The sequence below is a fragment of the Phyllostomus hastatus genome, unplaced genomic scaffold (genome assembly GCF_019186645.2).
Source record: "Phyllostomus hastatus isolate PE091 unplaced genomic scaffold, TTU_PhHast_1.1 phas_scaffold_60, whole genome shotgun sequence".
In the NCBI taxonomy this organism is placed as follows: domain Eukaryota; kingdom Metazoa; phylum Chordata; class Mammalia; order Chiroptera; family Phyllostomidae; genus Phyllostomus; species Phyllostomus hastatus.
This window is the reverse complement of record NW_025334038.1, coordinates 12,231,008-12,258,533: the sequence shown is the minus strand read 5'-3', so window position 1 is coordinate 12,258,533 and position 27,526 is coordinate 12,231,008. Positions and strand designations below refer to the sequence as shown.

At 35.4% G+C, this 27,526-nt stretch overlaps 1 protein-coding gene across 2 annotated transcripts in view; it reads left to right on the top strand.

Annotated features, from left to right (window-relative positions):
- DARS1 (aspartyl-tRNA synthetase 1) overlaps positions 1–27,526 on the top strand; it is a 66,679-nt gene that overhangs the window by 28,157 nt on the left and 10,996 nt on the right. For both annotated transcript variants that reach the window (XM_045826014.1, XM_045826015.1), the window contains exons 5-10: positions 17,453–17,555; positions 20,136–20,216; positions 21,554–21,613; positions 22,779–22,890; positions 23,692–23,826; positions 26,170–26,317. In XM_045826014.1, coding sequence (XP_045681970.1) covers positions 17,453–17,555; positions 20,136–20,216; positions 21,554–21,613; positions 22,779–22,890; positions 23,692–23,826; positions 26,170–26,317 — 639 coding nt within the window. The remainder of the gene's footprint in view (positions 1–17,452; positions 17,556–20,135; positions 20,217–21,553; positions 21,614–22,778; positions 22,891–23,691; positions 23,827–26,169; positions 26,318–27,526) is intronic.

Sequence of the window (27,526 nt, the reverse complement as noted above, 5' to 3'; positions counted from 1 at the left end):
AACTTGAACACCTAGGTGAAATGGACAAATTTCTAGAAAAATATATCTTCCAAAACTCAATGAAGAAGAAGCAGAAAGCCTAAAAAGACCAATAACAGCAGATGAAATTGAAGTGGCAATCAAAAAACTCTCGACACACAACAACCCAGGTCCGGATGGTTTCACAGAATTCTACAAAGCATTTAAGGAAGAGCTAACCCCTATCCTTCACAGGCTATTCTAAAAAATCCAAAATGATGGAAGACTCCTAAACTCTTTTTATGAAGCCAGCATCATCCTAATCCCTAAACCAGATAAAGACATAACAAAGAAAGGAAATGTCAGGCCAATATCACTGATGAACATAGACACTAAAATCCTCAACAAAATATTCGCAAACCACATCCAACAATACATTAAAAAGATCGTACACCATGACCAAGTGGGATTCATCCCAGGGATGCAAGGATGGTTCAATATTCATCAATCAGTAAATGTAATACATTACATAAGGAAAAGGAAAGACAAAAACCACATGATCATATCAATAGATGTGGAAAAAGCATTTGATAAGGTACAACACCCATTTATGATAAAAACACTCAGCAGAGTGGGAATAGAGGGAGCATTCCTCAACACAATAAAGGCCATATGTGAGAGACCTACAGCCAACATCATACTCAATGGGGAAAAACAAATCTTTTCCACTAAGATCAGGAACAAGGCAAGGTTGTACACTTTCACCACTTTTATTCAATATAGTATTGGAAGTTTTAGCCACAGCAATCAGACAAGAAAAGGAAATAAAAGGCATCCAAATTGGAAAGGAGGAAACAAAACTGTCATTGTTTGCAGATGGCATGATAGTGTACATAGAAAATCCTGTAGACTCCACCAAAAAACTGCTCAGCCTAATAAATGAATTTGGCAAAACAGCGGGATACAAAGTCAATATCTGGAAATCACAGGCATTTTTGTATACTAACAATGAAACAGCAGAAGCAGAAATTTTTAAAAAAATCCCATTCGATATAGCAAAAAGAAAAATAAAATACCTAGGAATAAACCTAACCAAGGATGCAAAAGACCTGTATGCAGAAAACTAAAACACTGAAGAAAGAAATCAAGGAAGACACAAACAAATGGGAACATATACCATATTCATGGATTGGAAGAATTAACATCATCAAAATGTCCATACTTCCCAAAGCAATTTACAGTTTCAATGCAATACCTATTAAAGTACCAATGGCATATTTCACAGACATAGAACAAACACTTCAAAAATGTATATGGAACCAGAAAAGACTCCAAATAGCTGTAGTAATTTTGAGAAAGAAGAACAAAGTAGGAGGTATCACAATACCTGATACCAAACTATATTACAGGGCAACTGTATTCAAAACAGCCTGGTACTAGCATAAAAACAGGCACATGGACCAATGGAACAGAACAGAGAGCCCAGAAATAAACCCAAGTCTCTATGGTCAATTAATATTCGACAAAGGAGGCAGCAACATAAAATGGAGTAAAAATAGCCTCTTCAACATATGGTGTTGGGCGAACTGGATAGCCATGTGCAAAAAAATGAAACTCGAGAACCAACTTACACCATACACAAACATAAATTCAAGGTGGATAAAAGATTTAAATATAAACCATGACACCATTAAAGTCCTAGAGGAGAACATAGGCAGGAAAATCTTAGATATTTCACGCAGCATATTTTCACTGATATGTCCACCAGAGCAAGGGACATGAAAGAATAAACAAATGGGATCTCATCAAATAAAAAACTTCTGCACATCTAAAGAAAACAGTATTGAAATAAAGAGAACCAACTGTATGGGAAAACATATTTGCAAATGATACCTCAGACACGGGCTTAATCTCCAAAATATATGAAGAACTTACACGACTCCACTCTAAGAAGACAAGCAACCTAATTAAAAAATGGGCAAGGGACTTGAACAGACACTTCTCCAAGGAGGACATCAGAGGATCCAGAGACACATGAAAAGATGCTCAATATCACTAGCTATGAGAGAGATTCAAATTAAAACCACAATGAGATACCACTTCACACCGGTCAGAATGGCCATCATAAACAAAGCAACAAACAACAAGTGTTGGAGAGGTTGTGGAGAAAAGGGGACCCTAGTGCACTGTTGGTGGGATTGTAGACTGGTACAATCACTATGGAAAACAGTATGAAACTTCCTCAGAAAACTAAAAATGGATCTGCCTTTTGACCCAACAATTCCACTGCTGGGACTATATCCTAAGAACCCTGAAACACCAATCCAAAAGAACCTGTGCACCCCAATGTTCATAGCAGCACAATTTACAATAGCTAAGTGCTGGAAGCAACCTAGGTGCCCATCAGTAAATGAATGGATCAAAAAACTATGGTACATTTACATAATGGAATTCTATGCAGCAGAAAGAAAGAAGGAGCTCCTACCCTTTGCCACAGCATGGATGGAACTGGAAAGCATTATGCTAAGCGAAATAAGCTAGGCAGTGAAAGACAAATACCATATGATCTAATCTTTAACAGGAACCTAAACAACAAAACAAAGCAAACAAACAAACAAGCAAAATGTAACCAAAGAGTGAAATAGAGAACAGGCTGGCAGTGACCAGAGGGAAGAGGGGAGGGAATTTCAGGGGGAAAGGGGAAGAAGGGTTTACAGGAACAAGTATAAAAGACACATGGACAAAAACTAGGGGTGAGTGGAAATGAGAGGGAGGTGGGGAGGGCTGGTGGGGGCCAGAGTGGGCTGGGATTGGAGTAAAAGACAGAAAACTACCTGACCAACAATTAAAATTTTTTAAAAAGTTCAAAGAAAACCTAATTTAAAAAAAAAAAAAAACAGTTTCATACATGTTGAAGGGGTGAAAAATTTATAAACAATAAATGTCTGGCTTAAAAAAGACACTCTGTGTCCTTGTGGAAGTGGGGGCCTGCAGAGTTGTAGCTTGTAAATTTTTGCAATGTGGTAGAAGGAAAGTTATCTGAAATCCAAAGGAAAGTTGGACCATCATGGGGATGGGTGGGACTTGTGACACAGTAGGTGTTTGAGATGTGTGTTTCGTGTACTCTTACATGTCTTAGTTCACCAGAGGATAGTTGTCTATGTTGGCCTAGTGTTTCTCACTAATGAAACACAAAATTCTTATTATGCTCAGATTGATCCTTTATATATTAGTTGTGTTGGAATTGACTCACATTTTCAAAACAAATATTATAGCAAAACTGATATTATACTCTTAAAAAGAGATAATGATGTTTGCCCAGTGAGTGGGTAAAAACATTACGAGTCTTACCTGTTTGCTGACTGTTTTTGTGTGGAAGTAAAGAAAAGAACATGAAATCCACTTCAAAGTTTTTAGTATGAGAAACTATGTGGAGATGACACCAACAAACTGGAGTAAATTCCCCAATGCATTGAGACTAAACACAAGACACTCTAGGGAGCTGGGATGAACTTACCTTTCCTTAAAACACTTGGCCAGGTGAAGAGAGGATATTAAATAGGGATGGGACTCTGTTATCAATAAAGAAAGGGAGAGTGGTTTGGATAGGCAGCTGTAAATATACATAAGTTTATATATGTTGAGTAATGTATGCTGAGTAAATGAAGAGAAGATCCAGCCTTTTGAGTTTATGAAAAGCCCAAACACTAAAATAGGTTGTTTTACTGAAAACCATTTTGCTTTTCTGGCTGATAATATTCTGGTTCTTTCATTCTAAATGTTTTTCTGGTATCTGTATGGAACACTTTAGCCTTAAAATTTCTTCATTTTTCTCTATTATCTTCACCATTTATTTTAACTCACTCCTGTGGCCACATCTTGCATTTTGCTGCTCAGAACTTCATTTTAAACTCCAGTAGTCATTATAACCATAATTTCCACCTTTTTGCTCTTTCCTGCCTCCTAATCTGTTTGACTTCATGCAGTCCCAGTTCCATTCCTGGAACTATTCTCACTGCACCCCTTTTCATTGTTCCCCATCTCATTGTTTCTCTTGCCTTGTGAATGCCCTACACACTCCCTTACCCTGTAGACTCCTGATCCAGCAATCATAACACCAGGGTTAAAGAGTATGTTGTGTATTTGTGGCACAACAATTGATTTCATTATTCCTTGGCTTGTCCCAGTAGAGTATATTGGACTTTATCTCGAAAATAGAGATTTATAGGCTGCCTGTTTTCATTGTTTCTATGAACTCTTCAGGATCTATTCCTTTTTATCCCTTAGTTTCTAAGTATAATTATTTTTATGAGAAATATTTTTATTTTTTTTAGTATTTTTTATTGATTATGCTATTACAGTTTTCCCAGTTTTTCCCCTTTTATCCCCACCTCCACCCTGCTCCCCCAACCCTCCAGCATTACCACCCCATTAGTTCAGTCCATGGGTTGTACATATAAGTTCTTTGAGTCCTCTGTTTCTTGTACCATTTTTATCTTTCCCCGTCTGTTTTATGCCTACTAGTTATGCTTCTTCTTCCCTGTACCTTTCCCCCCTATTCCTCACTTTCCCCTCCCTACTAAACTCCCTCTGTGTGATGTTCATTTCTCTGATTCTGTTTCTGTTCTGGTTGTTTTTTTTTTAGTTTTTGTTTTTGTTGTTTTTCTTTTAGTTCATTTGTTGATAGTTATGCGTTTGTTGTCATTTTATTGTTCATATTTTTTCTCTTTTTTCTTAGATAAGTCCCTTTAACCTTTCATATAATAAGGGTTTGGTGATGATGAACTCCTTGAACTTGACCTTATCAAGTATATTATTGGACTTTATCTTTCCAATTTTATCTGTCCTTCCATTCTAAATGAAAGCTTTGCTGGCTAGAACAATCTTGGATGTAGGTCCTTGCCTTTCGTGACTTTGAATACTTTCCAGCCCCTTCTTGCCTGTAAGGTTTCTTGTGAGAAATCAGCTGATAGCTGTATGGGAACCCCTTTGCAGGTAACTCTCTCCCTTCCCTTTGCTTCTTTTCTGATTTTCTCTTTGTCTTTAATCTTTGGTAACTTAATGATGATGTGCCTTGGTGTGTTCCTCTTTGGGTCCAACTTCTTTGGGACTCTCTGGTCTTCCTGGATGTCTATTTCCTTTGCCAGATTGGGGAAGTTTTCCTTCATTATTTGTTCAAATAAGTTTTCCATTTCTTGCTGTTCCTCTTCTCCTTCTGGCACCCCTATAATTAAGATGTTGGAACGTTTCAGGTTGTCCCAGAGAGTCCTCAGCCTGTCTTCATTTTTTTGGATTCTTGTTTCTTCGTTCTGATCCAGTTGGATGTTTATTTCTTCCTTTTGTTCCACCTCGTTGCTTTGAGTCCTGGTTTCTTTCTTGTCACTGTTGGTTCCCTGAATATTTTGCTTTATTTCATTTTGGGTATCATTCATTTGTTCTTTCATTTTTTGACCCCACTCAATCAGATCTGTGAGCATTTTGATTACCAGGGCTTTAAATTCTCTATCAGATAAGTTGGCAATGTCCTCATTGCTTAGTTCCGAGGTTTTGCTGTGTTCTTTCAGTTGGGCCATATTTCTTTGTTTTGGCACACCTGATAAATTGTAAGGGGGTGGGGCCTTAGGTATTCACCCAGGTAGGGTGACCCTCTTTGCTGTGCTACTTGTGGGGGAGGGGCCAGAGAGGGAGCAATGCAGCTCAACTGCTAGTCTCTGGTGCACTTTCCAACAGACTCTTGAGTCAGACTGGAAGTATCTCCCACCGCAGGCAACCCCAGCCATAGCCCACAGTCAGCTCTGAGGGTCAGTTTAAGTCAGTGTCTCCGAAGCAGCTCCCCCCCCCACACACACACACCAGCTCAGCAGTCAGTCCCGTCCCTCAGCCACCTCACTGTGGTTTATCTAAGTCTAGCCCAGTGTTTCTGCCTTACCGGTCAGGTTGTTCTGGTTGATTTTTTCTTTAATTCCTTAGTTGTCAGAGTTCCATGCAGTTTGACTTTCTGGTGCTTCTGGTTGTTTATTGATTCTAGATTAGTCGTTATCTTCCTTTTGGTTGTGAGAGGAAGCAAAGGGTTTCTACCTACACCTCCACGGAACTCTCTAAGTATAATTAGAATTAGAAAAGGAAAATTTGGGGAAACACTTAGAAGTCATAATATATTAAGTGATGGAATTCCATTATGATTTTAAAAAGCACATGAACAACATAAATTTTTGTGGATTCCATTTATTTAAATAGAGCAAAAATCCTTCTTATAGATGTTTCCAGCTTGTCTGAGAAATTTGAGGACCAGTGAAGCATGAAATAGTTCAATGAACATTTAATAACATTTACTTTGAGAAACTAGCAGCTTAGTGAGCCAACTAACCATTCTGCTATAATCTTTGGTTTTGAAAATAGCATAGGTAGAAATATGTTCATGAGAAAAAGACCATTTCTATTCTCATTTAATTTTATTCTGTTTTTACATATGATATTTTTATCTTTAGTACTAGGGCAGTGCCTAAGGGCTGTTTATTCTCAAGGTGTTTCCATTTTGAATAGTGCTACTGAAAGAGTGGGTATTTAAAACATGTGAACTTCCTATATAACCAAATGGGAGAAATAATGGCATTTATATGTTAATTCCATAAGGTCCTACATTTAACTCTATTCCCTCTGGCCATATACCAGATGGAATAAAGCAAGGACTCCAGTATTAAAAATATCAATCAGATAGTTCCAGCTGGGGTTTTCTAATCATTTAAAAAGCAGAATATGAGGTCACTTTTAATATCTTAAGTAGATAACTATCTTAGCATTTATTTACTTTAGACATTGAATCTGAGATTCTTATCTTTGTCTTACTGACTGGATTATATTGCTAGCAGTTTCTAGCTTTAGAGTATTTTCCTTAAGACCAAAATTTAAAGCCTAATGTGGGATCAGTTGTTTTTTCCAAAATTACCTTTTCTAGAATATCTAATTCATTAATGTATTAATCTGAAAAGTTGATTTACCAATTGTTAAGTGCCACAGGACTCTTCAACATTGTTTTTTATTAATTTGTTGGAAAGATAAATTTTCTCAGGGTTGAATGCATATAAAAATGAAGCATCCAAATCAGATGAGTTACATAGGAAGGCTGGCAAATTTCATTCCCTGGAGATTTTTAAGAACAGGTCCTTAATAATGTGTACAAGATGGTTTGAGATCTTTAAATGAAATGTTTGGAGGCAGGAAGGTGGGATATACATCTAGGCCTGCGTTTCTGGACCTCCATTTTATGTTGACATTAATTTTTTTAATGTTTAGTAGCTGGTGTTTGAGTTGAGACAAATCATCATTTTTTTTCTTTTTAAAATTATTTTTTCTTTAGCACCATTTTAAAGTAATGAACAGAGAGTAGTCTGTGTTAGTTGTGGTTGAGACTTTAAAGACAAATTTTTTTTAAGACAGCCCTGGCAGCCTTTTTGTATTGACTGCTATTACGGTCTACAGTGAATGTAAATGCAAGGTTTTGAATTTTAAAGCTAAAGTTACAGTGACTACTATAAAGGGCTACCGTTAATTTGAATAGCAGTTGTTAAAGTTAAAAATTATATTTTGCTATGTGTACTTACATAACATGCCTCCCTCCCAGCACAGAAATGTTTGGATTCTGGGGAAAATAAATAAATAAATAAAACAAGGTTTTTTTCCAGACTGTTATTTGTATACGTAGGTTTGTGTTTTTTTTTTAATTTTTGTTCGTACTAGTCATTGTGGTTAAGTGATTTATTGGTAACTGATGAGTCACAAGTATCTTTCCCATCTCTAATGAGTCACCTAGCTGCATACAGGTTTGTTTACTTTCCTTTTTAGGTCTTTTACATAAAAATGAGTGTTTTACCTAGTCAGATTAAAATTTCAGTTTGCTACATTAAATTTTAAAACTCTAAAATATCAAAATACTCAGAAGTCTCATTGATTTAGAAACTTTTATGTAGCACCTGCTCAGGTACAGGCACTCTGCTGGGCTGGGGTACACAAGGACACATATATGACTTAAGAAACTTAATTTGGGGAGAAGGTAAAAATAGGTAAACAGCTGCATGCAGAGACATGGTAGAGGTGCTTTGGTAGAAGTATATGTATAAATTATCTACAGTTGAGGCCCAGAGGGAGGTGGGCATGTGAGTACACCTTGAGCATAATGTGGATAAGTTGGTGAACATAGGCCACTAGGTCATTATACTGTTGTGGGTTGCAATTCTGAACAACTGTTCCTAGATGGTTTATACCTCTTTGTTGGAATGAGGTGGTTATCTGTTGTAGGAGAAACAAAACTTCTGTATTTGGTCCTGTCCAGTTCAACATTTATATCAAAAACTTTGATAAAGATATATTGTACTTTAAAAGTAGGTCTGAAATCTAGAGTCCAAATTCTAGACAGTTCATGGGATTCATTCTTCTAAGTTAACTGTAACTTTAAGTAATAACTTCATGTTGTTGTATACAAAGATTCTCATGAATTTCTGTTGAGGCTGGCAAGAACAACAGACATCAAGATGCATCAGCATTACTGGAGAAGGTAGCACGATTTTTGGGCATTTTGAAAAGTAGTCATGAAGGACAAGTGAGCCGATGATGCATTTTGGAGTTCGTAAAATTGGGTGCTCATATTTTAGTCTAACAGAACTCTAGTACAATAATCTGTGCATGATTTTACTAAGCTATATCATCTTAAGCCTATTACCCAACATTTTAGTCTCAGTTTTCTCTATAAAAGAATGGTAATACCCACCTTATGAAGTGTAAGTAAGATGGGACGTGTGTAAAGTACTTAATGTAGGAACTGAAACATAAAAGGAAATTGATGTGGGAGTAGTGATAGTTCAGTTATTTATGTCTATTAAGACCCGTTTCATTTCAGCTGTATTTAAAGAACTAAGTTTTGTCAACATCAAAGAATACAGAGAAAATGAACAAAACTACTATATAAGGATGACAGAAAATTTATGAAGTATTCCATATTTTTTGCAAATGAGAAAAAATGTGGAGGCGTATAGACTAAGTAGTAAACAGTGATTATACGAAAAAGGGTTAGATATATGAAGGGGGACTTAAACTTTTAAATTCACATATTTAAGCTCTGGCTGGTGTAGCTCAGTGGATTGAGCATGGGCTGCAAACCAAAAAGGTCGCCGGTTCGATTCCCAGTCAGGGCACATGCCTAGGTTTCAGGCTAGGTCCCCATTGGGGGCCATGTGAGAGCGAACACACATTGATGTTTCTCTCCCTCTCTTTCTCCCCCACTTCCCCTCTCTCTAAAAATAAATAAATAAATATTTTTTAAAAAATAAAAAAGAAGCCCTGGCTGGCGTAGCTCAGTGGATTGAGCTCGGGCTGCAAACCAAAGTGTCGCAGGTTTGATTCCCAGTCAGGGTACATGCCTGGGTTGCAGGCCACGGCCCCCAGCAACCGCACATCGATGTTTCTCTCTCTCTCTCTTTCTCCCTCCCTAAAATCAATCAATCAATCAATCTTAAAAATAATAAAAATAAAAAATAAATTCACATATTTATTTGGAATTTTTAGTAATAAGTATAATCTTTTATAATTATCAAAAATGTTCAGAGACAGGTACTCAGTCCTATAGTTGATATATTATCTATATTGATGTTAACCTTATATATAAGGTTAATATCTTCTATCTGTATTAATCCTGTATAGTTGATATATTAACTGTTCCTTTCTTTTTGATACATGTTACTTCCTTGCATTTCTAATGCTGTTCTCTTTTGATTTTATAAAAAATAAATTTTTGTTGTTCAATTACAGTTGGCCACATTTTTCCCCTATTACTCTCCCCTACCCTGGCCACCTCCCACATTCCCACCTCCCACTTCAATCCTCCCTTCCCCCTGTTGTCCTTGTCCATGGGTCCTTTATACATGTTCCTTGACCTGACCCCTCCCTTTCCATCCCCCGTTATCCCCCTCACCCCTCCCCTCTGGTCACTGTCAGTTTGTTCTTTATTTCCATGTCTCTGGTTCTGTTTTGCTTGCTTGTTTGTTTTGTTGATTAGTTTCCACTTATAGGTGAGATCATATGGTATTTGTCTTTCACAGACTAACTTATTTTACTTAGCATAATGTTCTCCAGGTCTATCCATGCTGTCACAAAGGGTAGGAGCTCCTTCTTTCTTTTTGCTGAGTAGTATTCCATTGTGTAAATGTACCACAGGTTTTTGATCAACTCATTTACTGATGGGCACTTAGACTGTCTCCAGCACTTCGCTATTGTAAATAATGCTACTATGAACATTGGGGTGCATAGGTTATTTTGAATTGGTGTTTCAGTATTCCTAGGGAATAATCTCAGCAGTGGAACTGCCAGGTTGAAAGGCGGTTCCATTCTTTTGATATTTTTTTAAATGTCTCCTCTATTCTCCCATCCACACTTCTACCATGGTCTTCAGTGTTTCTAAAGGATAGTAAATAATATGTATAAATGAGATTGTACCCTCTCCAAAAAATGGATATGTGTGTGCCAAAACCAAGAGGTAATTCCATATAAGTTATTTTCCTATTGTTTAGGCAGTGCTGATTTTTTTTAATGTTTTACAGATGTTTCAATTATTTCCCCCTTTGCCCCTCTCCACCCAGCCCACCTTCCACTCCCATAGTCAATCCCCACCCCATTGTCCATGTCCATGGGTCCTTCATATATATTCCTTGACGAATCCCTTCACCTTCTTTCAAACCATTCCCCCTTCCTTCCTCCCCTCTTATGCTGTTCTATTTTGGTTCTGTTTTGCTGATTAGTTTATTTTTTCCACTATATTCCACTTATGTGAGATCAAATGGTATTTGTCTTTCACCAGCTGGCTTATTTCACTTAACATGATAGTCTCCAGTTCTGGCAGTGCTGCTTTTGAAGTGTGTTTATAACCTTCTTTCCCTAAACAGTCACTTTGAAGAGGACAGTACTCCCTTGAATGGATGGGTGAATTCTGCTGTGTTTGATAAAAAATCAACCCTAATATTTTATAGTAAAATTTTGTGTATCTGGTTTTTAAAAATATCTTTACAGTGAATAATACACACTGTTGGTTTGCAGTGTGTACATGATGAACTGTAAACAAACTTTTACTATTTTAGAGACCTTCATTAAGATCAGATCGATAGCTTTGAACTCGAGGATTTATTAAACTTTCATAACTTTCTTCAGCTTAACATGGTATTAATCAGCTGTTGCAAAAAACCTGTGTAACAAACTGCCTTAAAACTCAACAGCAGGATAGTACTACCCAAAGTGAGCTATAGATTCAGTGTAATCCCTGTCAAAACCCAAATGGCTTTTTTTTTTTTTTTTTTTGCAGAAATAGAAAAATCCTTCCTAAAATTTATATGGAATCTCAAGGAACCCTTACTAGCCAAAACAATCTTGAAAAAGAAGAACAAAGTTGGAGGATTCACACTTCCTGATTTAAAAACTTACTACGGTCCTGACTTGGTAGCTCAGTTGGAGTGGAGGGTAGTCCTGTAACCAAAAGGTTGTGGGTTCAATCCCTGGTCAGGGCACATACCTAGGTTATGGGTTTGATCCCCAGTCAGGGTGTGTATGGGAGGCAACCAATCAATATTTCTGTTTCACACTGATATTTCTTCTCTCTCTCTTCTCCTCCCTCGCTCCCTCCTTTTTCTCTCTCCCTTCCACTGTCTTTAAAATCAATAAGTGTATCCTCAGGTAAGGATTTAAAAAAAAAGTACTACAAAGCCACAGTAATCAAAACAATGTGCTAGCATAAGAATAGACATATAGACCAATAAAATAGAATAGAGAGCCCAGAAATAAATCCTAACATAACAAGATCTGTCCGGAAAAAGCCCAGCCATTGTTAATATGATGAAGACAGGTTTACACAACATCTATGTAACCTGGCAGCCAAGGAGTGTGGACTGGAATGTGCATGTGTGAACACTGACCACCTCACTGTACTAGTCAGTGGGGATAGTAGATGCCATTGAGTGAGCAAGTGTATTGTGTGGCTCTTGCATTCAAAATGACTGAGGTGTAGTAGAACAACAAATCTGCATCAGAATTTGCATTAAGCTTGAACATTTCTCCATGGAAACCATTCAGATGATTCAGGAGGCTGCAGTTATGGGCAACTGATGATTGGCAGCTTTATCACAACAACACGCCAGCTCATGCATCATGTCTCATGCAGTTTTTAGGTGATATGTTAAATCACACAGGTAACTCAGCCCCTCCACAGCCCAGATTTGGTGCTCTACGACTTTTGGCTTTTCCTAAAACTAAAATCACCTTTGAAAGGGAAGAGATCTCAGACCATCATTGAGATTCAGGAAAATACGATGGGGCAGCTGCTGGCAATTGGGAGAACTGTATGAGGTCCCAAGGTGCCTATTTTGAAGGGGGCTGAGGTGTCATCGTCCTATGTACAGTGTTTCTTGTATCTCCTTCAATTAATGTCTCTATTTTTCATATTACATGGCTGGATACTTTCTGGCAGACCTTGTAGTCCACTGATTTTTGACAAGGGTTCCAAGACCATTTGGTGGGTAAAAAACAGACTTTTCAACAAAGGTACAGGGAAAATTGGATATCCACATGCCAAAGACCTTACTTTATACCATATATAAAATTAATTCAAAATAGATCAATGACCTAAATGTAAGAGCAAAAACTATTAACATTCTCTAGAAGAAAACATAGGCCAAAAGCTTTATAATATTAGATTTATCAGTGACTTCATGGATATAACACCAAAAACATGGGTGACAAAAGAAAAATTAGAATAATTGGACTTCAGAATTAAAACTTGTGTATGAAAGGTCACCATCAAGAGAGTGAAAAAACAACCCACAGAATGGGAGGAAATATTTGCAAATCTTATACTCGATAAAGGAATAATATCCAGAATACATGTAGAACTACTGCAACTCACAACAGCAACAAAAACCCAATTTCAAAATGGGCAAAGGAGTTGAATAGACATTTCTTCAAAGAAGATAAGCAGATAGCTAGTAAATAACATGAAAAGATGCTCCATGTCATTAGTCATTAATGAAATGCAAATCAAAACCACCATAAGATACCACTTCATACCCATTAGGATGACCATTAATAGAAAAAGAAAAAAAACAAAACAAAACAGAAAACAAAGTTGGTGAGGAATAAAGAAATTAGAATCCTTGTGCATTGCTGGTGGGATTGTGAAATGGTACAACTCCTTTGGAAAGCAATGTGATGGTTCCTCAAAGTTATACATAGAATTTTTGTATGATCCAGCAATTCCACTTCAAGATACATACCCAAAAGAATTAAAAGCAGGAACTCAAAGAGGTCATTGTATTCTATTATTGTTCATGGCAGCATTATGAACAGTAACCAAAAGATGGAAACAACCAATGAATAATTGAATGGATAAGCAAAATGTAGTATGTATAAATAATGCAATATTATTCAGCCTAAAAAAAGAATGAAATTCTGATAATACGCTATAACATGGGTGAACCTTAAAAACCTTATGCTAAGTGACATAAGTCAGACACAAATGGACAAATATTACAATTCCACTTACCTGAAATACCTAGAATAATAAAACTCACAGAGACAGAGAATGGAGGTAACCGAGAGCTGGGGTTGGAGGTACTTGAGGGGAATGGGGAGTTAATGGTTTAATGAGTACAGAGTTTCTATTTAGGATACTGGAAAAGTTCTGGAAATGGGTAGTGACAATCATTGCACAACATTGTGACTGCCACTGAATTACACATTTAACTATGGCTAAGGTGGTGAATGTTACATACTATGTATTTTATAATTTAAAAAACTTGTAAAGGAAAAAAAAACCCTGAACAACATACAATAATAAACTTTGATTTCTTGCTTACACATCTGTGGGTCATTTAGAGTTTGGTTCATCTAGGCTTGTTTTGAAGCTGTGGTTTGGGTCCTGGTATGTTCCTTGTTTCTCAAATTCCTTGGACCAGCAGCTACCTGAGCATCATCTCCTCAAGAGAAAAGCAGAAATGCTGAAGGGCTAAGTTCAACTGCACAAGCACATTTCAAACCTTTGCTGGCATCTCAACCACTGACATCTCATTGATAAAGCAAGTAATGTGGCCAAACCCAAATTTTAGGGGCAGAAAAGTACCTTCTCTCTGCCCTGAAGCCATGGCAAAGGTGTGGATGCATACTACTACCAGAGGGAAATGAAGACTTGGGACAAATAATTTAGTATACTACAGAGATATATGAAAAACTTTAAATTTTTTTCAGAAACATTAAATAATAAGACATTACTCGTTATTGTACACTGAAGCTTACCTCCTTCAAGTACTGAAACTATTTGACAATTTTAACAATCTTTGAAGTCTGTTACACATTCTTTTTTTAACTTTTAATATCAAGGCTCTATTAATTGATCTTATTTGTAGAGTGATTATTTATATGTAGGATCACAAGGGTAGTTGGAAAAATAAGACAATGCAGTGATAGTATGTTTTGGAAGGTGGTGGTAATAAAAATAGCTGACTTAACTCTTGAAAAAATGTGTTTTATTTACTTCATCCATTTCTTCTACAATAAAATAGTTCCCAGAAGTTCCTCTGCTTTTCACCATGGATTTTTTTTTCTGCCAAGGCTTTTAGTTGCTTGTTAGTCATAGCGATCTTTCAAACTACAGACAGAGTGGCATATTAGTTTTAAAGTAGGTTCTCTCTATGGTCACAGTCAAGCTATAGAATATACACTATAAAGTATTAAGCCATCTTAACATACAATGTCAATTAAAATAATTAGACTTTTTCTACAAGGTGGAATTTTATCTAATACTAGTAGTAGTTTAAGTATTCCTATCCCTCTTGTATGGACTCTAGTAATACACACTATAACTTTTTATTAGTTCTAACTAGCAAGTTCTAGTCTAACCCTTCACAAATTCAACTCTTTTGTTTTAATGTTTTTCCTTCTAAATTCATGTCTAAAAATAAATAAGGATATATAGATACAGATATAGAGATATTACAGTTAAATTATCCAAGGTTTAAAAAATTATGGAATGATTTTACTAATATCTAAATAGGCTATTCTACTAACAGCATGTAACTACTAGATACAATTAGGGGAAATACTGAGATTGCAAGGGCAAAAAAATATTAATTGTAACCATCCTCTGTATCTGATTAATCCTGTACTCTAATTGATTTCCTAGACCAATTAGGGATAACAGAAGTTTAACTTTGGTCTTAGTTTAAGAAACAAGTCAGGTTTTCAGAAGTTCTTTTGTGATTGTTTAGTCTTGGAAACAATGTTTAAAATGTTGGTTGTTTTCTAGTCTAGCTGATTAAGTATTTCAGCATGCAATACTACTGAATTAAGTAAAGTACTAAAGGTAAATTCAGTTCCAAATTCAGCTCCTGGATAAAAGGAATCATCTGGTACTTTTGAGGGAGAAAGAAGAGAAAATTTTGTTTTCTTTAATTGAAACTTTAGCTAGCCTTGGTCAGGATATCTTTACCAGTTTCTTTCTGGAAAGATAGTAGCATAGTGCTCAGTCCTTGGGAGTAGATGTGTTGGACTTGAGTGGGCGTGAAGAAGACTCTGGAAGGCCTCCCTAGGGAGTCAAAGAAAGTGAGGTAAGAGAACCAAGGTAACCAGGGATGTTGCCGGAATGTAGCAGGGTAGAACTCTAGTTGGGGCAGGGCAGGTTGCTCAGTGAAGCAATAATACACAGATCAGTAGGGCAGAGAAAACCTTCCTGAGAGAAGTGTGTAACAGGAGCAGCAGAATTCTCACAAGGCCTGAATTGTATACTCCAATATCAAGTTTGCTCGTGCAAACAGACAAGGCAAACTGGTAGGCAGCTGGCGTGTTAAAGATGCAGTGGCATTAGATTGCCAGTATTAAAAAGCCCTTTTGACAATAACTGAAGCCTCTTGATCCCTTCGGGTCTCAGAGGAGCCTTATCTTAGTTCACCAACTCTCTCTTTTACCATAGCAAATTGTGAGTTTCTTCAATACACAAGATTTAGTTAGATATTAGGCAATAGCCCTAGTTCAGGAGACTTAATGAGAGCATAAAGAGATCTGTACTATTGATTTTTTTTAAAGGTGGTTGGTAACAGACATAAAATTTTAGGCAGTGTAGCAAAGTGAAAATTTTTTCACTATTTTTCATATATTCTCCTCATTTTGATCTTATTCCAACTCTGAGCAAGTGTTCATTGAAATGGATTATGAGGTTCTCTTTTGTAAAATAAGCATTGCTAAATTTCTGGAATCTTGTCAAGTAGCACCAAAACTACTAAGGACTCAATACCTCATCAGAATGAATAGAATTGTTATTATGAGAGTTATATATTTTGTTTTGATTGTGGTCATTCATTTTGTAGGATTCTGGGTATGGAATCGAACCATGAGAGATTAATATAAAAGTTAACTAGGGTTTATGATAGCAGATAAACAGAGTCCAAGACAGTTTCTGAATACGTGTTTGCCATTTCTATTACTCTAGCTGCCCAGGAAATCCACTCTGTCCCAGGTGTCACACTGGCATTATTCTTTCCTCCTCTTTTCACCTCACTCTGCAGTTCCAGTTACTTCCTGAGAGTTTTAATTGATAGTTATACATTAGTTGAGCCACCATGATGCTGCCATCAGTCTCCAAGACTTGGAAGTTAAATCTTGCCCATTTCCACAAATACATTGTGACACATCCTATCAGTACAAGAATATACACAAAAGTAAAACTGGTATATTTTGTATGGGAACCACCTTTTTGGACTAGACTCTTTTGGTTATGTACGAGAGACCAAAAATAATCAGTTGGTGAGTTTATAAGCTACTTTATCAATTTTATATTTCAGAATGAGTGTCTTGTGCAAAATTGTAGTTTGCTGTAGAACTAAACTGCTCAGAAGATTAGTTTATTTTAGTGTATATTCAGCTTCATATAGACATTCTTAATTGGGATTACACCATCCATTGGGCTGTCTGCCATAAATCCAGTCAATGACAGTGTATACTGAGAAACTGGGTAATGAGTGTTAAATTGCAGCACCCCAATGTCCTTTTATTCATACTTGAAATCTTTTCAGTTGACCTTATTTTATTATTTAATTGTATTACATACCAGTAATTGCATTTATTGAAGCCACTGTTTTCTTGTTATAGGAAATGCTGATTTTAGTAAATTTCATCTATAGGGGGAGAAATGTTCTTTAATAAATAATTGAAAGACCTTTTCCTGCTTTTCATGATTCAGTGCTAGTCCCATTGCCTTTTATGTCCAGAATATTTTGTAAATAGTAAATTATGGCATCTAGAAAATCATCTCTTCAAGGAGTCTCACAAGGTGTTAAATGGACTGGGTTTATCTCAAGTGGGTTTACTCTATTAAAGAAGAGTTCAATAAATTTGGCTTTATTGTTGAAATTCCAAACGAGTTCTGACACCTCTGACGAGGTGATTAAAGTTGGAATTTTTTTTCTTTTGACAGTATCAACAAAGAGAGCATCGTAGATGTAGAGGGTGTTGTGAGAAAAGTCAATCAGAAAATCGGAAGCTGTACACAGCAAGATGTAGAATTACATGTTCAAAAGGTAACTTTTTTCAAAATATAAAATTGTGTACAGAAATAGATTTGAGTAGTTCTTATAACTATTCATGTTAAATCTATTTCTTAATAATTAGAGTTGATATAAAATGTTGAGATTTATAAATTGATTACTGAATCAATTCGCTTTTGTTTTATAACGAAGGATCCCATACTTAGTGGCTTAAAACACCAAACATTGATTTGCTCACTTTTCTGTGCATTGGGCATTTAGGGTTGGCCCATCCAGATTGGCTCATCTGCTCCATATGTTATCGATTAGGCTCACCAATATTTCTAGAACATCTTTTCCTGTGGCTTCTCTTCATCGAGCAAGCTAGTTCAGGCTTATTGGCATGGTACCAGAATGGTTCCCAGCAACAAGAGAGGGCAGCCTTCATGTGGAAACACTTTTCAAACTTCTGCTTTTGTTACCTTTGCTAAGAATTTCATTGGTCAAAGCAAGTCACATGGCCAAATTCAGATTTAAGAGGTACAGAAATAGATTCCACCTTTTAATGGTAGGAGAGGCAATATCATTGGAAAAGGACATTTATATAAGAGCAGGAGGAATTATGGTAGCCATTTTTGCAAACAATCTATCATAGTCACATAGGAAAATACATAAAACACATTGAAAAAGCTTTATTCACTATTATGAATCTAATCTGCTGTGAACTTCCTTATGATGATGTACTTCTAAATATTGATTAATTATACTAATTAATCAATATCTTGATCGTTATCTTTTCTTATAGTCATTTTATTTCTGATGTTTTACAGTATAGAAAAACCAAGAGACAATACCATATTGATCTTATGCTCCAGCAATAACTTCTTCTCTTAAGCTGTCTCCCTGACTGCTCTATCTTAAATATGCTTCACACACACACATACACCCTGTGAACATACGTAAGATAAAGCAGTCAGGCAGACCGACAGACAAATGCAGAAAGACATACATGCACACTTATTTGGGAGTAAGATTGAACTGGAATTGATTGTCATGGAACTCTTTAAGACTTAGAATATCATGTATTTGTTATTGAACTAACTTGCCAAATTACTTTGTTCTCTTTGCTCAAGGCTCACTTTAAACCAACCCACCAGGAAGTCTGTGACCTAGTAAAGAAAAATATAAGGGTAGTCTGACCAAGAAAAACAACCCCCAATTTTCCAAGCAACATATCTTTTTCATTACTTTAATAAATGAAATTTTAGTGACTAGAGTAAATAAATGTACTTCCAAAATATTCTAATTATCTAGCATTTAGTATGAACTTAATGAATGTCAATAATAAATATAAAGCCCAAACAGCTTACAAATTTCCCCTCAATAAACATAATTATAAATTATCTCACAAAGTATAAATATTTTATAGTAAGTAGAACCTTATAATAAGCAATGACTTATCATTTATTTATTCAGCCAGCAGTTACTGAAAATATACTTCGTGCCAAGCACTATGTGAGGTTCTGGGGATTTGAGTGCTCACAACCTAGTGAAGGGGGCAGTGAATTTCTACTAGTTATAAAAATAAAAGAGGTAGCTGTTTAGTTCTCCAATTTTGCATTGTAGATCAAGTTTCTGTTAACTCATCAAAGGGAAGTGCTACAGCTTGGGTATGGGAAGTGTTGACAAATAATTCTGTTTTACTAGGAGGAGGACTAGATTATACTCCTGACACTTTTTCTTGAAGTGTCTCAGCTGAGTGCTGAATGTGATCTACCAACTGGAAGAATACAATTTCCTGAATTAACTAATTAAGGTCTGTTTTCCTTTGTGCTTTAGCAGGATTTCCAGGCATAGTTGGGAATGATTAATAGGGTAACACTACCCTATTAATTAACATTAGCTAAGGGTAGCTAACTCATTATGACCTAACTGCTTTTTCACACTAAAATGTGCAGTTAATGTGAGTGAATATTGAGGGATTTTTAACACCTTAAAGGAATACCGTTATGGTGTTCCCAACCAGGAGAGCAGCAGGAAAGGGGGTATGTTCAATGAAAGAAGGCAATGAAGGAATAGTTGGGAAAAGCATTAGAAAAGGAAGGAGAAGTATAGCAGAGTTGGGCTGACTTTAGTTTTAATGGTAGAAATGGCTGAATGCTGTTAACAATAAGAACTCATTTGTTAATGGCCCCTTCACATGAGCAAACTTTTTATGTTCATTATTCCATTTGATTTTTACTGTTGACCTCATTTTACAGAGTAGAATATTGAAATTCTGAGGTTTGATTTGCCTGATAACAGCTTTCATGTGACAAAGTAAGGCCTTAAACCCAGACCTCTCAACTTCAGTTATTACTTATTTACCACATTGGTATGCACCATAGAATTTACAAAGTATTTGTATGTATGTTATCTCATTTGACTATTTCAACAACCCAGGAAGATAGGCAAAAAATATTACTATCCCCATTTTATAGGTGGAAAAACATGTACCATATTGTTTGATTTTAGCATGTAGTTTCAGTTAAAGATGTATGCAAATATTGCTTCACATTCAAGTTGATTTTTTTTTAACAAAAGATAACAGGTTTTATGTGCTTTGTGATATTTTTGGTAATCTCTCACTTTCAGATTTATGTGATCAGTTTGGCTGAACCCCGTTTGCCCCTGCAACTGGATGATGCCATTCGGCCTGAGGTAGAAGGAGAAGAGGTAAAAATTATGCTTTTGAAATACTGTGCTTCCTCTGTATGTTTAGTTTGCAAAACATTGAAAACTTGATTCCCTGTTGATATGAGCTTCATGTTTATTTAAATTTATTATTACATCAACAATTCTCAAACTTTTTAATCCCCTTTACTTAAAAATAATTGACTTCACAAGCTTTTGTTTTAGGGGTTTATCTGTCCATATTTGCAATATTAGAAGTTATAACAAATTTTTTAATATGTATTTATTAGAAGTAACAATAATATAAGTACATTTACAGATCTTTGTAATGCTTGACTCAATAGGCATTACAGTTAGATTCTCATTTGATTCTGCATTCATTTTTTTAAAGATTGTATTTATTTATTTATTTATTTTTAGAGAAAGGGGAAGGGAAGGAGAAAGAGAGGGAGAGAAACATCAATATGTGGTGGCCTCTCACGTGCCCCCCCACCAGGGACCTGTCCTGCAACCCAGGCATATGTCCTGACTGGGAATCAAACTAGTGACCCTTTTCTTCACAGTCCAGCGCTCAATCCACTGAGCCACACCAGCCAGGGCTGCTTCTGCATTCATTTTGTTGTGCTAGTGCACATTATGAAGCCTTTGAAAGACTCTCAGTATAGTCAGGAGAGAATGAGAATGAAAAGGTATTATGAAAAATAGGTTGACTTCATGGACTCCCTGAAAGTTTCTCACTGGTGTCTAGAACATACAGTGAGAAAACTGCTTACTACTTTAGTCTTTAACTAGCAGATAAATCCAAGAATCAGTGAAAGTATAAGTGACTAATTCTTCTAATGAGGCAAGGCTTTTGGGGGTGGAGATAGAAAGAAATCATTAATCCCTGTTCATTCACATTTCTCTTCTTTCCATCTCTCTCTCTATCTCTGAACAGTAACTTCTGTAGCCCTACTCCTGTTTTTTGGATCTAGATTAGAATATAATATTAACATATAAACACATCTGTCACTTAAAAATAAACACAGCTGCCCTGGCTGGTGTGGCTTAGTTGGTTGGCGCAACTTCCTGTAGACCAAAAAGGTCATGGGTTTGATTCCCAGTCAGGGTACTTACCCAGATTGCGGGTTCAATCCCAGGTCAGGGCACAGATGAGAAGGCAACCAGTTGATGTTTTTCTCTTACATTGATGTCTGTCTGTCTCTCTCTCTCCCTGCTCCCCTTCAAAGCCATGAAAAAAATGTCCTCAGGTGAGGATTCAAAAAAAAAAAGGTAAACATGGCTTCTAACAGTGTTTTTCATGTTGTGAAAAAAAATAGTATAATCTGTTGTGGGGGGTTTTTGGTTTTGTTTGTTTTTGGTTTTGTTTTGTTTTTTAGGAAGGAAGAGCTACTGTTAACCAGGATACAAGATTAGACAACAGAGTCATTGATCTTAGGGTATGCCTCATTTATTTATTAAGTGATATCATTATGCTAAAATCAAGGAGGGCTGGGATAACATACCTATTTCAGGCTCGTAGTAATAATTGCAAATGTATAAGCAAATGTGCTTATATGTAAGTATGATAATACAAGAAACAGTTTACCTTTCCAACAGACCCTTCCCCTAAAAGGAATTGCAGGCGAGGACACTCAGGTCTAACAGTTCACAGGATATTGAGTTGCATTGTTTTAAAATAACAAAGGAACATGAAGCCAGTAAATGGGTGATACTTGTTTTAGACAAGTTAATAAGCAAGTGAAAATATAATAACCATTAATATCACTACAAAATTGTGAAATACATTATGTGCACATTTTAGAACAACCTGGTGAAGATTAGTAATTAATCCCTCAGTCCTCTGAATTTGATCTGAGCACAGAATTAATGATAGAGTAGTTAGTCCTTTGGTTTGTATAATAATCTCATAGGCTTCTGTTTCCCTTTCTGGCTTGGTTGCAAGTTAAAGATTTCAGTAGTTTCATCATTGTAGTAAAACCAATGCCATCTTTCTTTCTTAATGTTTTGATTGCATCTTCCTCCTTTCCATAATGTATTCTACCTACAGCTTAAATTCTTTGTCACTTTATAAGTTTTTTCTAACATTTCTGCAGTCACAAAGGTCTGCCCTTATTGTAACCCATGTTTCCCCTGATTATTTACTTTTTGTCTACTCCTACCTTTTCCATATTAATTTGTAGTATATAGAAAAGGCTAGAGATAATCAAAAGTCCTCTTGATACTGACTAGAAACCTCAGGGTTTTCATAATTTTGGCCACAGCAGTTAAACATAATGCTGTGTTTGCCTGTGCTATTTGTTCACACAAGGTATTGGTTATGCCTCTAGAATTTGACCCAAAGAATATTTTTCCTTGGCCCACATAATTTTTTTTATTTAAATTCATTGCCACCATTGAAAAATGGGGGTTTTCACATTAGATCTAACTGGCTTTCTTTAAAAAGTTGGGGATGAATCTGGCAGTAGTGGGCCCGCATGGCAGCATCAGCTAGCACCATAGATGGGGCATTATGTTTAAGCCCTGCTCCACCCAGGAGACATCACTGATTTATTTCCTTTATGTGTCAAATTGATTTAATTAGTTTTTATTATTGTCTTATAGACATCAACTAGTCAGGCAGTCTTTCGTCTCCAGTCTGGCATCTGCCATCTTTTCCGAGAAACTTTAATTAACAAGGGTTTTGTGGAGATTCAAACTCCTAAAATTATCTCAGGTATGCTTTAAGATATTTCTCTCATTTTTTAAGAAGAATGTGCTTTAGCCCAAGTTGCTTACTATTAGTTTTGTTTTGTTTTGTTTTTACTTTGAGAATTCCAAGTATCCCTTAAGGTTTATTGCTGTGAGACTATTTCAAAGACTATGCTACATAGAAGCAGTCACATCTCACTAACATGAATAATACTATATCCCCTTATTTCAGGAATCATTATGTGATAGTGATTATAAAATGAGATAGTAACATACCAAGGAAGATAGTTGTTATATAAGTTGTACCAGAAACTTCTTTCTTTATAAAGGTTTCTTTTTAAATTAGTATTGTAATTTTGTTTTGTATAAACTTCTTTGTAAAATTAATATTAAATACTGGAGTTGGGGAAAATCTCATGAATCCTCATTCTTATATGAGAACCTTATCTTAATTATTTTACACTTTTTAGAGGTGCTTAACACTAAAAAGTGTGTTACTGGTGTAAATTAAAAATGGAACATTGAATTCTTGATAACTAGAAAAATTATTAAAGTAGCTTTTATAGATTTAAAATTGTTGCATAAAGGGAGCATATATGTCCAAATAAGTAAAATGAAGGTATAGCCAAAGAAGCCAATCTCTCCTAATATTATAAACTGTTTAGAATCAGGTATAAAACATACCTAGACTATAGTTTCTCTGCAATTTTTGATTTTCTAGTTTTTTTAAGTAAAGTACTTGAGTCAAAATATAAACTGTTTTTACTAGAAGTTTGCATTGAGAAGCTTATAATTGATTGTAATAACTTAAATGTTTATATTTCAGCTGCCAGTGAAGGAGGAGCCAATGTATTTACTGTGTCATATTTTAAAAATAATGCATATCTGGCTCAGTCCCCACAGCTATACAAGCAAATGTGCATTTGTGCTGATTTTGAGAAGGTTTTCTGTATTGGACCAGGTAACGTTTTGGTAGTTCAGGTTTTCTCAAATTCATTAATTGTACCATAGTTAGGGTTTTTGAAACAGATTTTACATAGACTTTTTTTTTAATTTAAATTATTTTATTATTGTCTGTATTTTCTCCCCACCCCCTCCAAACCCACAAAAACTAGAGTACACTTAACATAGGCATTTTTAAAGCTTATATCCTTTTATACACTGACTACACAAACACTAGACTTTGAGGTAAAAATGACAATGTTGCTTGGGTAGAGACATTTCAAAAAAATTGTTATGTTTGGTAGTTCTTTAAACAGCTGAGCATTATTCATGCAAATAGAATCATAGCATTATATACAATATTCCTACAAAAGAATGCTAAAAAAAAGCTTATATCTTGGGAATATCTCATTTTAAAAATGTGTGCTTGGAAAATATATACCCTCTGAAATATAACTAAGTATATTATTTATTATACTTAAGTATAATTAGAATAGAATTAGAATCCCGTTTGGACTGTCCTCACCTTCAATACTGAAGAAGAAGTAGTTGCAATCTTCCAAGTAATAAATTTTGTTTTCCTTAATAGCCCCTTACTACTTTGTAAGTTTACAAATGTACCTCTGCATACTTTGCTGTCAATTTATTCCAAAGCTACTCTTTTTTATTATTACTATTTGTACTGTCCTTAGTATTGGTAATATGATAGAGCCCATTAGAAATTACTAATAAATGTCTAGATTTAATTGATTATATTAACATAGTTTTTAAGGTATATTTGCTAAAAGTCAAGTATGGGCACGTACCTTGTTTTTCAGACTATAAGACTTCCCCGCACCCCAAATTTGAGAGGAATAATGGTTGTTAATGCTGCTGTTGAGTTCTGTTTACATTTATATTGGTAAAATATTATGTTATTTATGTTATTAAATGTTTTACCACATTTTTTGCTTCAGAGTTTTTTTTCCTATCTTCCTCCTCTAAAACCTAGGTGTGTCTTATGGTCCGAAAAATATGGTAATCAAGAAGCAAATTATATTATGAAGATAATTAGAAATAAAAGATGAGCTTTACTTCATTGTTTAAAATTTAACAAGTTATTTTATAAATGTAAGGTTTTTGATAACTTAAGATAAATATCTCCTAGTAGAAAAACTAGCAAGATCACTAAATGTCTTAATTTTCTGAATGCACTAAACAATTACTTGTTGAATACTTGCTGCCTATATAGCCTTGCACTAGGTACCTTGTACATAAAAAAAGATTTAACCAGCACTTCTCAAATGTTAATGTGCGTACAAATCACCTGCGAATCTTGTTTATATGCAGTAGGTCTGAGTGAGACTTGAGATTCTACATTCTCACAGGCTCCTACTGCTAATGCTGCTGATTTGTAGACCATGCTTTGAGTGATAAGGGAATAAATATTGTCCCTGCTTCCGAGACACAATAAGATGTGCATACATGTAGCAGCCACAGGGAATAATCAACTGATTTTCATAGTGAATAATCTGATTGTGCTATACATTCAGCAGATTGATGTTAATTATGTGGTGTCAGTAGTATAAAAAAGAGGGAGGAGATGGAATTTGCTAGTTACCGTGAAAGAAAATTCAAACTGAAATGGGCTTTAAGGACAGAGTAGGAGATAAAGACAAAAGAGATGACATTCCAGTCAGAAGAAGCAAGATGAGTAAAGTGCATGGGAGAAAATAAAAAGACTAGTTAGTATGAAGAAGAAATGGAAAATATAGGGTAGGATTAAGTTATGGGAACGTGAAGGTTTTAGTTTTAGACTTTGTCATTTTGTTTTATTACAGTAGTCATTTGGGAGCCGTTGTAAGTTAGTGAGCAAGGATGTGTTTTAGGAATGTTAATGTGAAAGATGGAACAGGGCTAGAGTAAGGAAGACTGGAAAGAATGAAAGTGCAGTGAGGATAGTAAGAGATGGACTGAGGTAATGGCTAAAATATGTATAATGTTATTTCATTTGTACAGATTTCATTTAGCTTGAGTTAAGTTTTAATAAAATTGTGAACTCACTATACTGAATATTTTTAATTATGAGATGCATGTTAGGATCTCACATTCCCTCTGGGTTCTCCTGATTCTCATTTAATTTACATTTGTTACAGCTTTTACTACATGACTGTAGGAGTTTGTAATGAACTTGCCATCCAAGAGAATGCTGAAATGGATGTCTTATCAAAGATTTGCTTTTGTAGTAAACCTTTGTAGGTCTTGTAATGATAATGAAAATAGTACCATTTAAGTACTAGTAAATAGAATTTTGTATTTAAATCCCAATTTCCCCAAAATTTAAAACACTGTTTACTGTGTATTTCTTTTATTAATGTTACAGTATTCAGAGCTGAAGACTCTAATACCCACAGGCATCTAACTGAATTTGTTGGCCTGGACATTGAAATGGCTTTTAATTACCATTACCATGAAGTTGTGGAAGAAATTGCTGACACCTTAGTACAAATATTCAAAGGACTTCAAGAAAGGTAAAAAATACATATTTTTATATCCCTAAATGGACTTAATTTCAAATCAGTTTGGGTTCTTTAAAATAAAGCAATTCTTGAATTGAAACATGTAAGCTAAATTTTTATTGAACATATGTGTTTGTATACATAAGCTTGCTAGTTAGAGTTAGTAAAAAAAATCCACACTATTTTGGAAAGTACTACTCTGGATCCAAGTCAAGTATGGCTTCAGCTAGTTAACCTCAGGTTTGGTGGGGAAGTTTACTAGCTTGTGAACAGCCTAATTCTATTTATATTTTCCTTTATACTGACATCCTGAATATCTCAAGAAATAGAGCCTATAAATCTGTTTATAGCAGATTATTATTTGGGAGGTGTACTGTGGGGTAGTGATTAAGAGCTTGGATTTTACTAGATCCAGGTAGCTAAGATCAGACCCTAACTCTGCTACCTACCTGTTTGGGCCTTGTGCAAGTTATTTAACTTGATGCCTCAGTTTCCTCGGCTAGTATAAGTGAGGGTAATAGTATTCTTATCTCAGAGGCAAAAAGTTCTTTTAGTCTACTAGTTTCTAATCTTTACTGAATCTGTCTATGTAAATTAAGCCTGCGTCAAGAATGGTTACTTCTTAGATCAGTTGATTTTTACATTGAGTACCCAATAAAGGTTAGGAACTAGTACACTGAAGGACTTGCAACTTATTTGGGCCTGGTGAATTGACAGTATTTACAGAAAATTATTAGACATAATCTTGATGTTCAGAAAATTGAATTATGTATAGAAAGTTTAGTTTAGGTACACCCCCTAAACTAGCAAATAATTTCTCCCTTAAAGGTCATTACAAGTTGTTTACTTGTGATGATGTCTTACAGGAAAAAAAAGAAAAGAAAATGCAAAGCAAGTTAAATAGAATCAAGAGAGTCTTTTTTTTTCTTTCTCCATACTGGTGGCTGTACTTCAATATTAAGTAGGCTATACTATACTTAACCTAGTGCTTTGATACCTAACAAAGGATTCTTTGAAATTTTTATTTGAAGATCACTGATGTAACTACAAATTATTGATGTATTTGGATATGCCTCATTGATATCTAAAAAGTTCAAAAATATTATGAATATTACTCTGTAGCAAGGCTAGTAAGTGATTTCAAGAACACAAAAATTAATTGTTGATCTTACTAAAATGCTGTTGAATATGTAGTAGTATTTTCCAGGCATTCCCTGCATT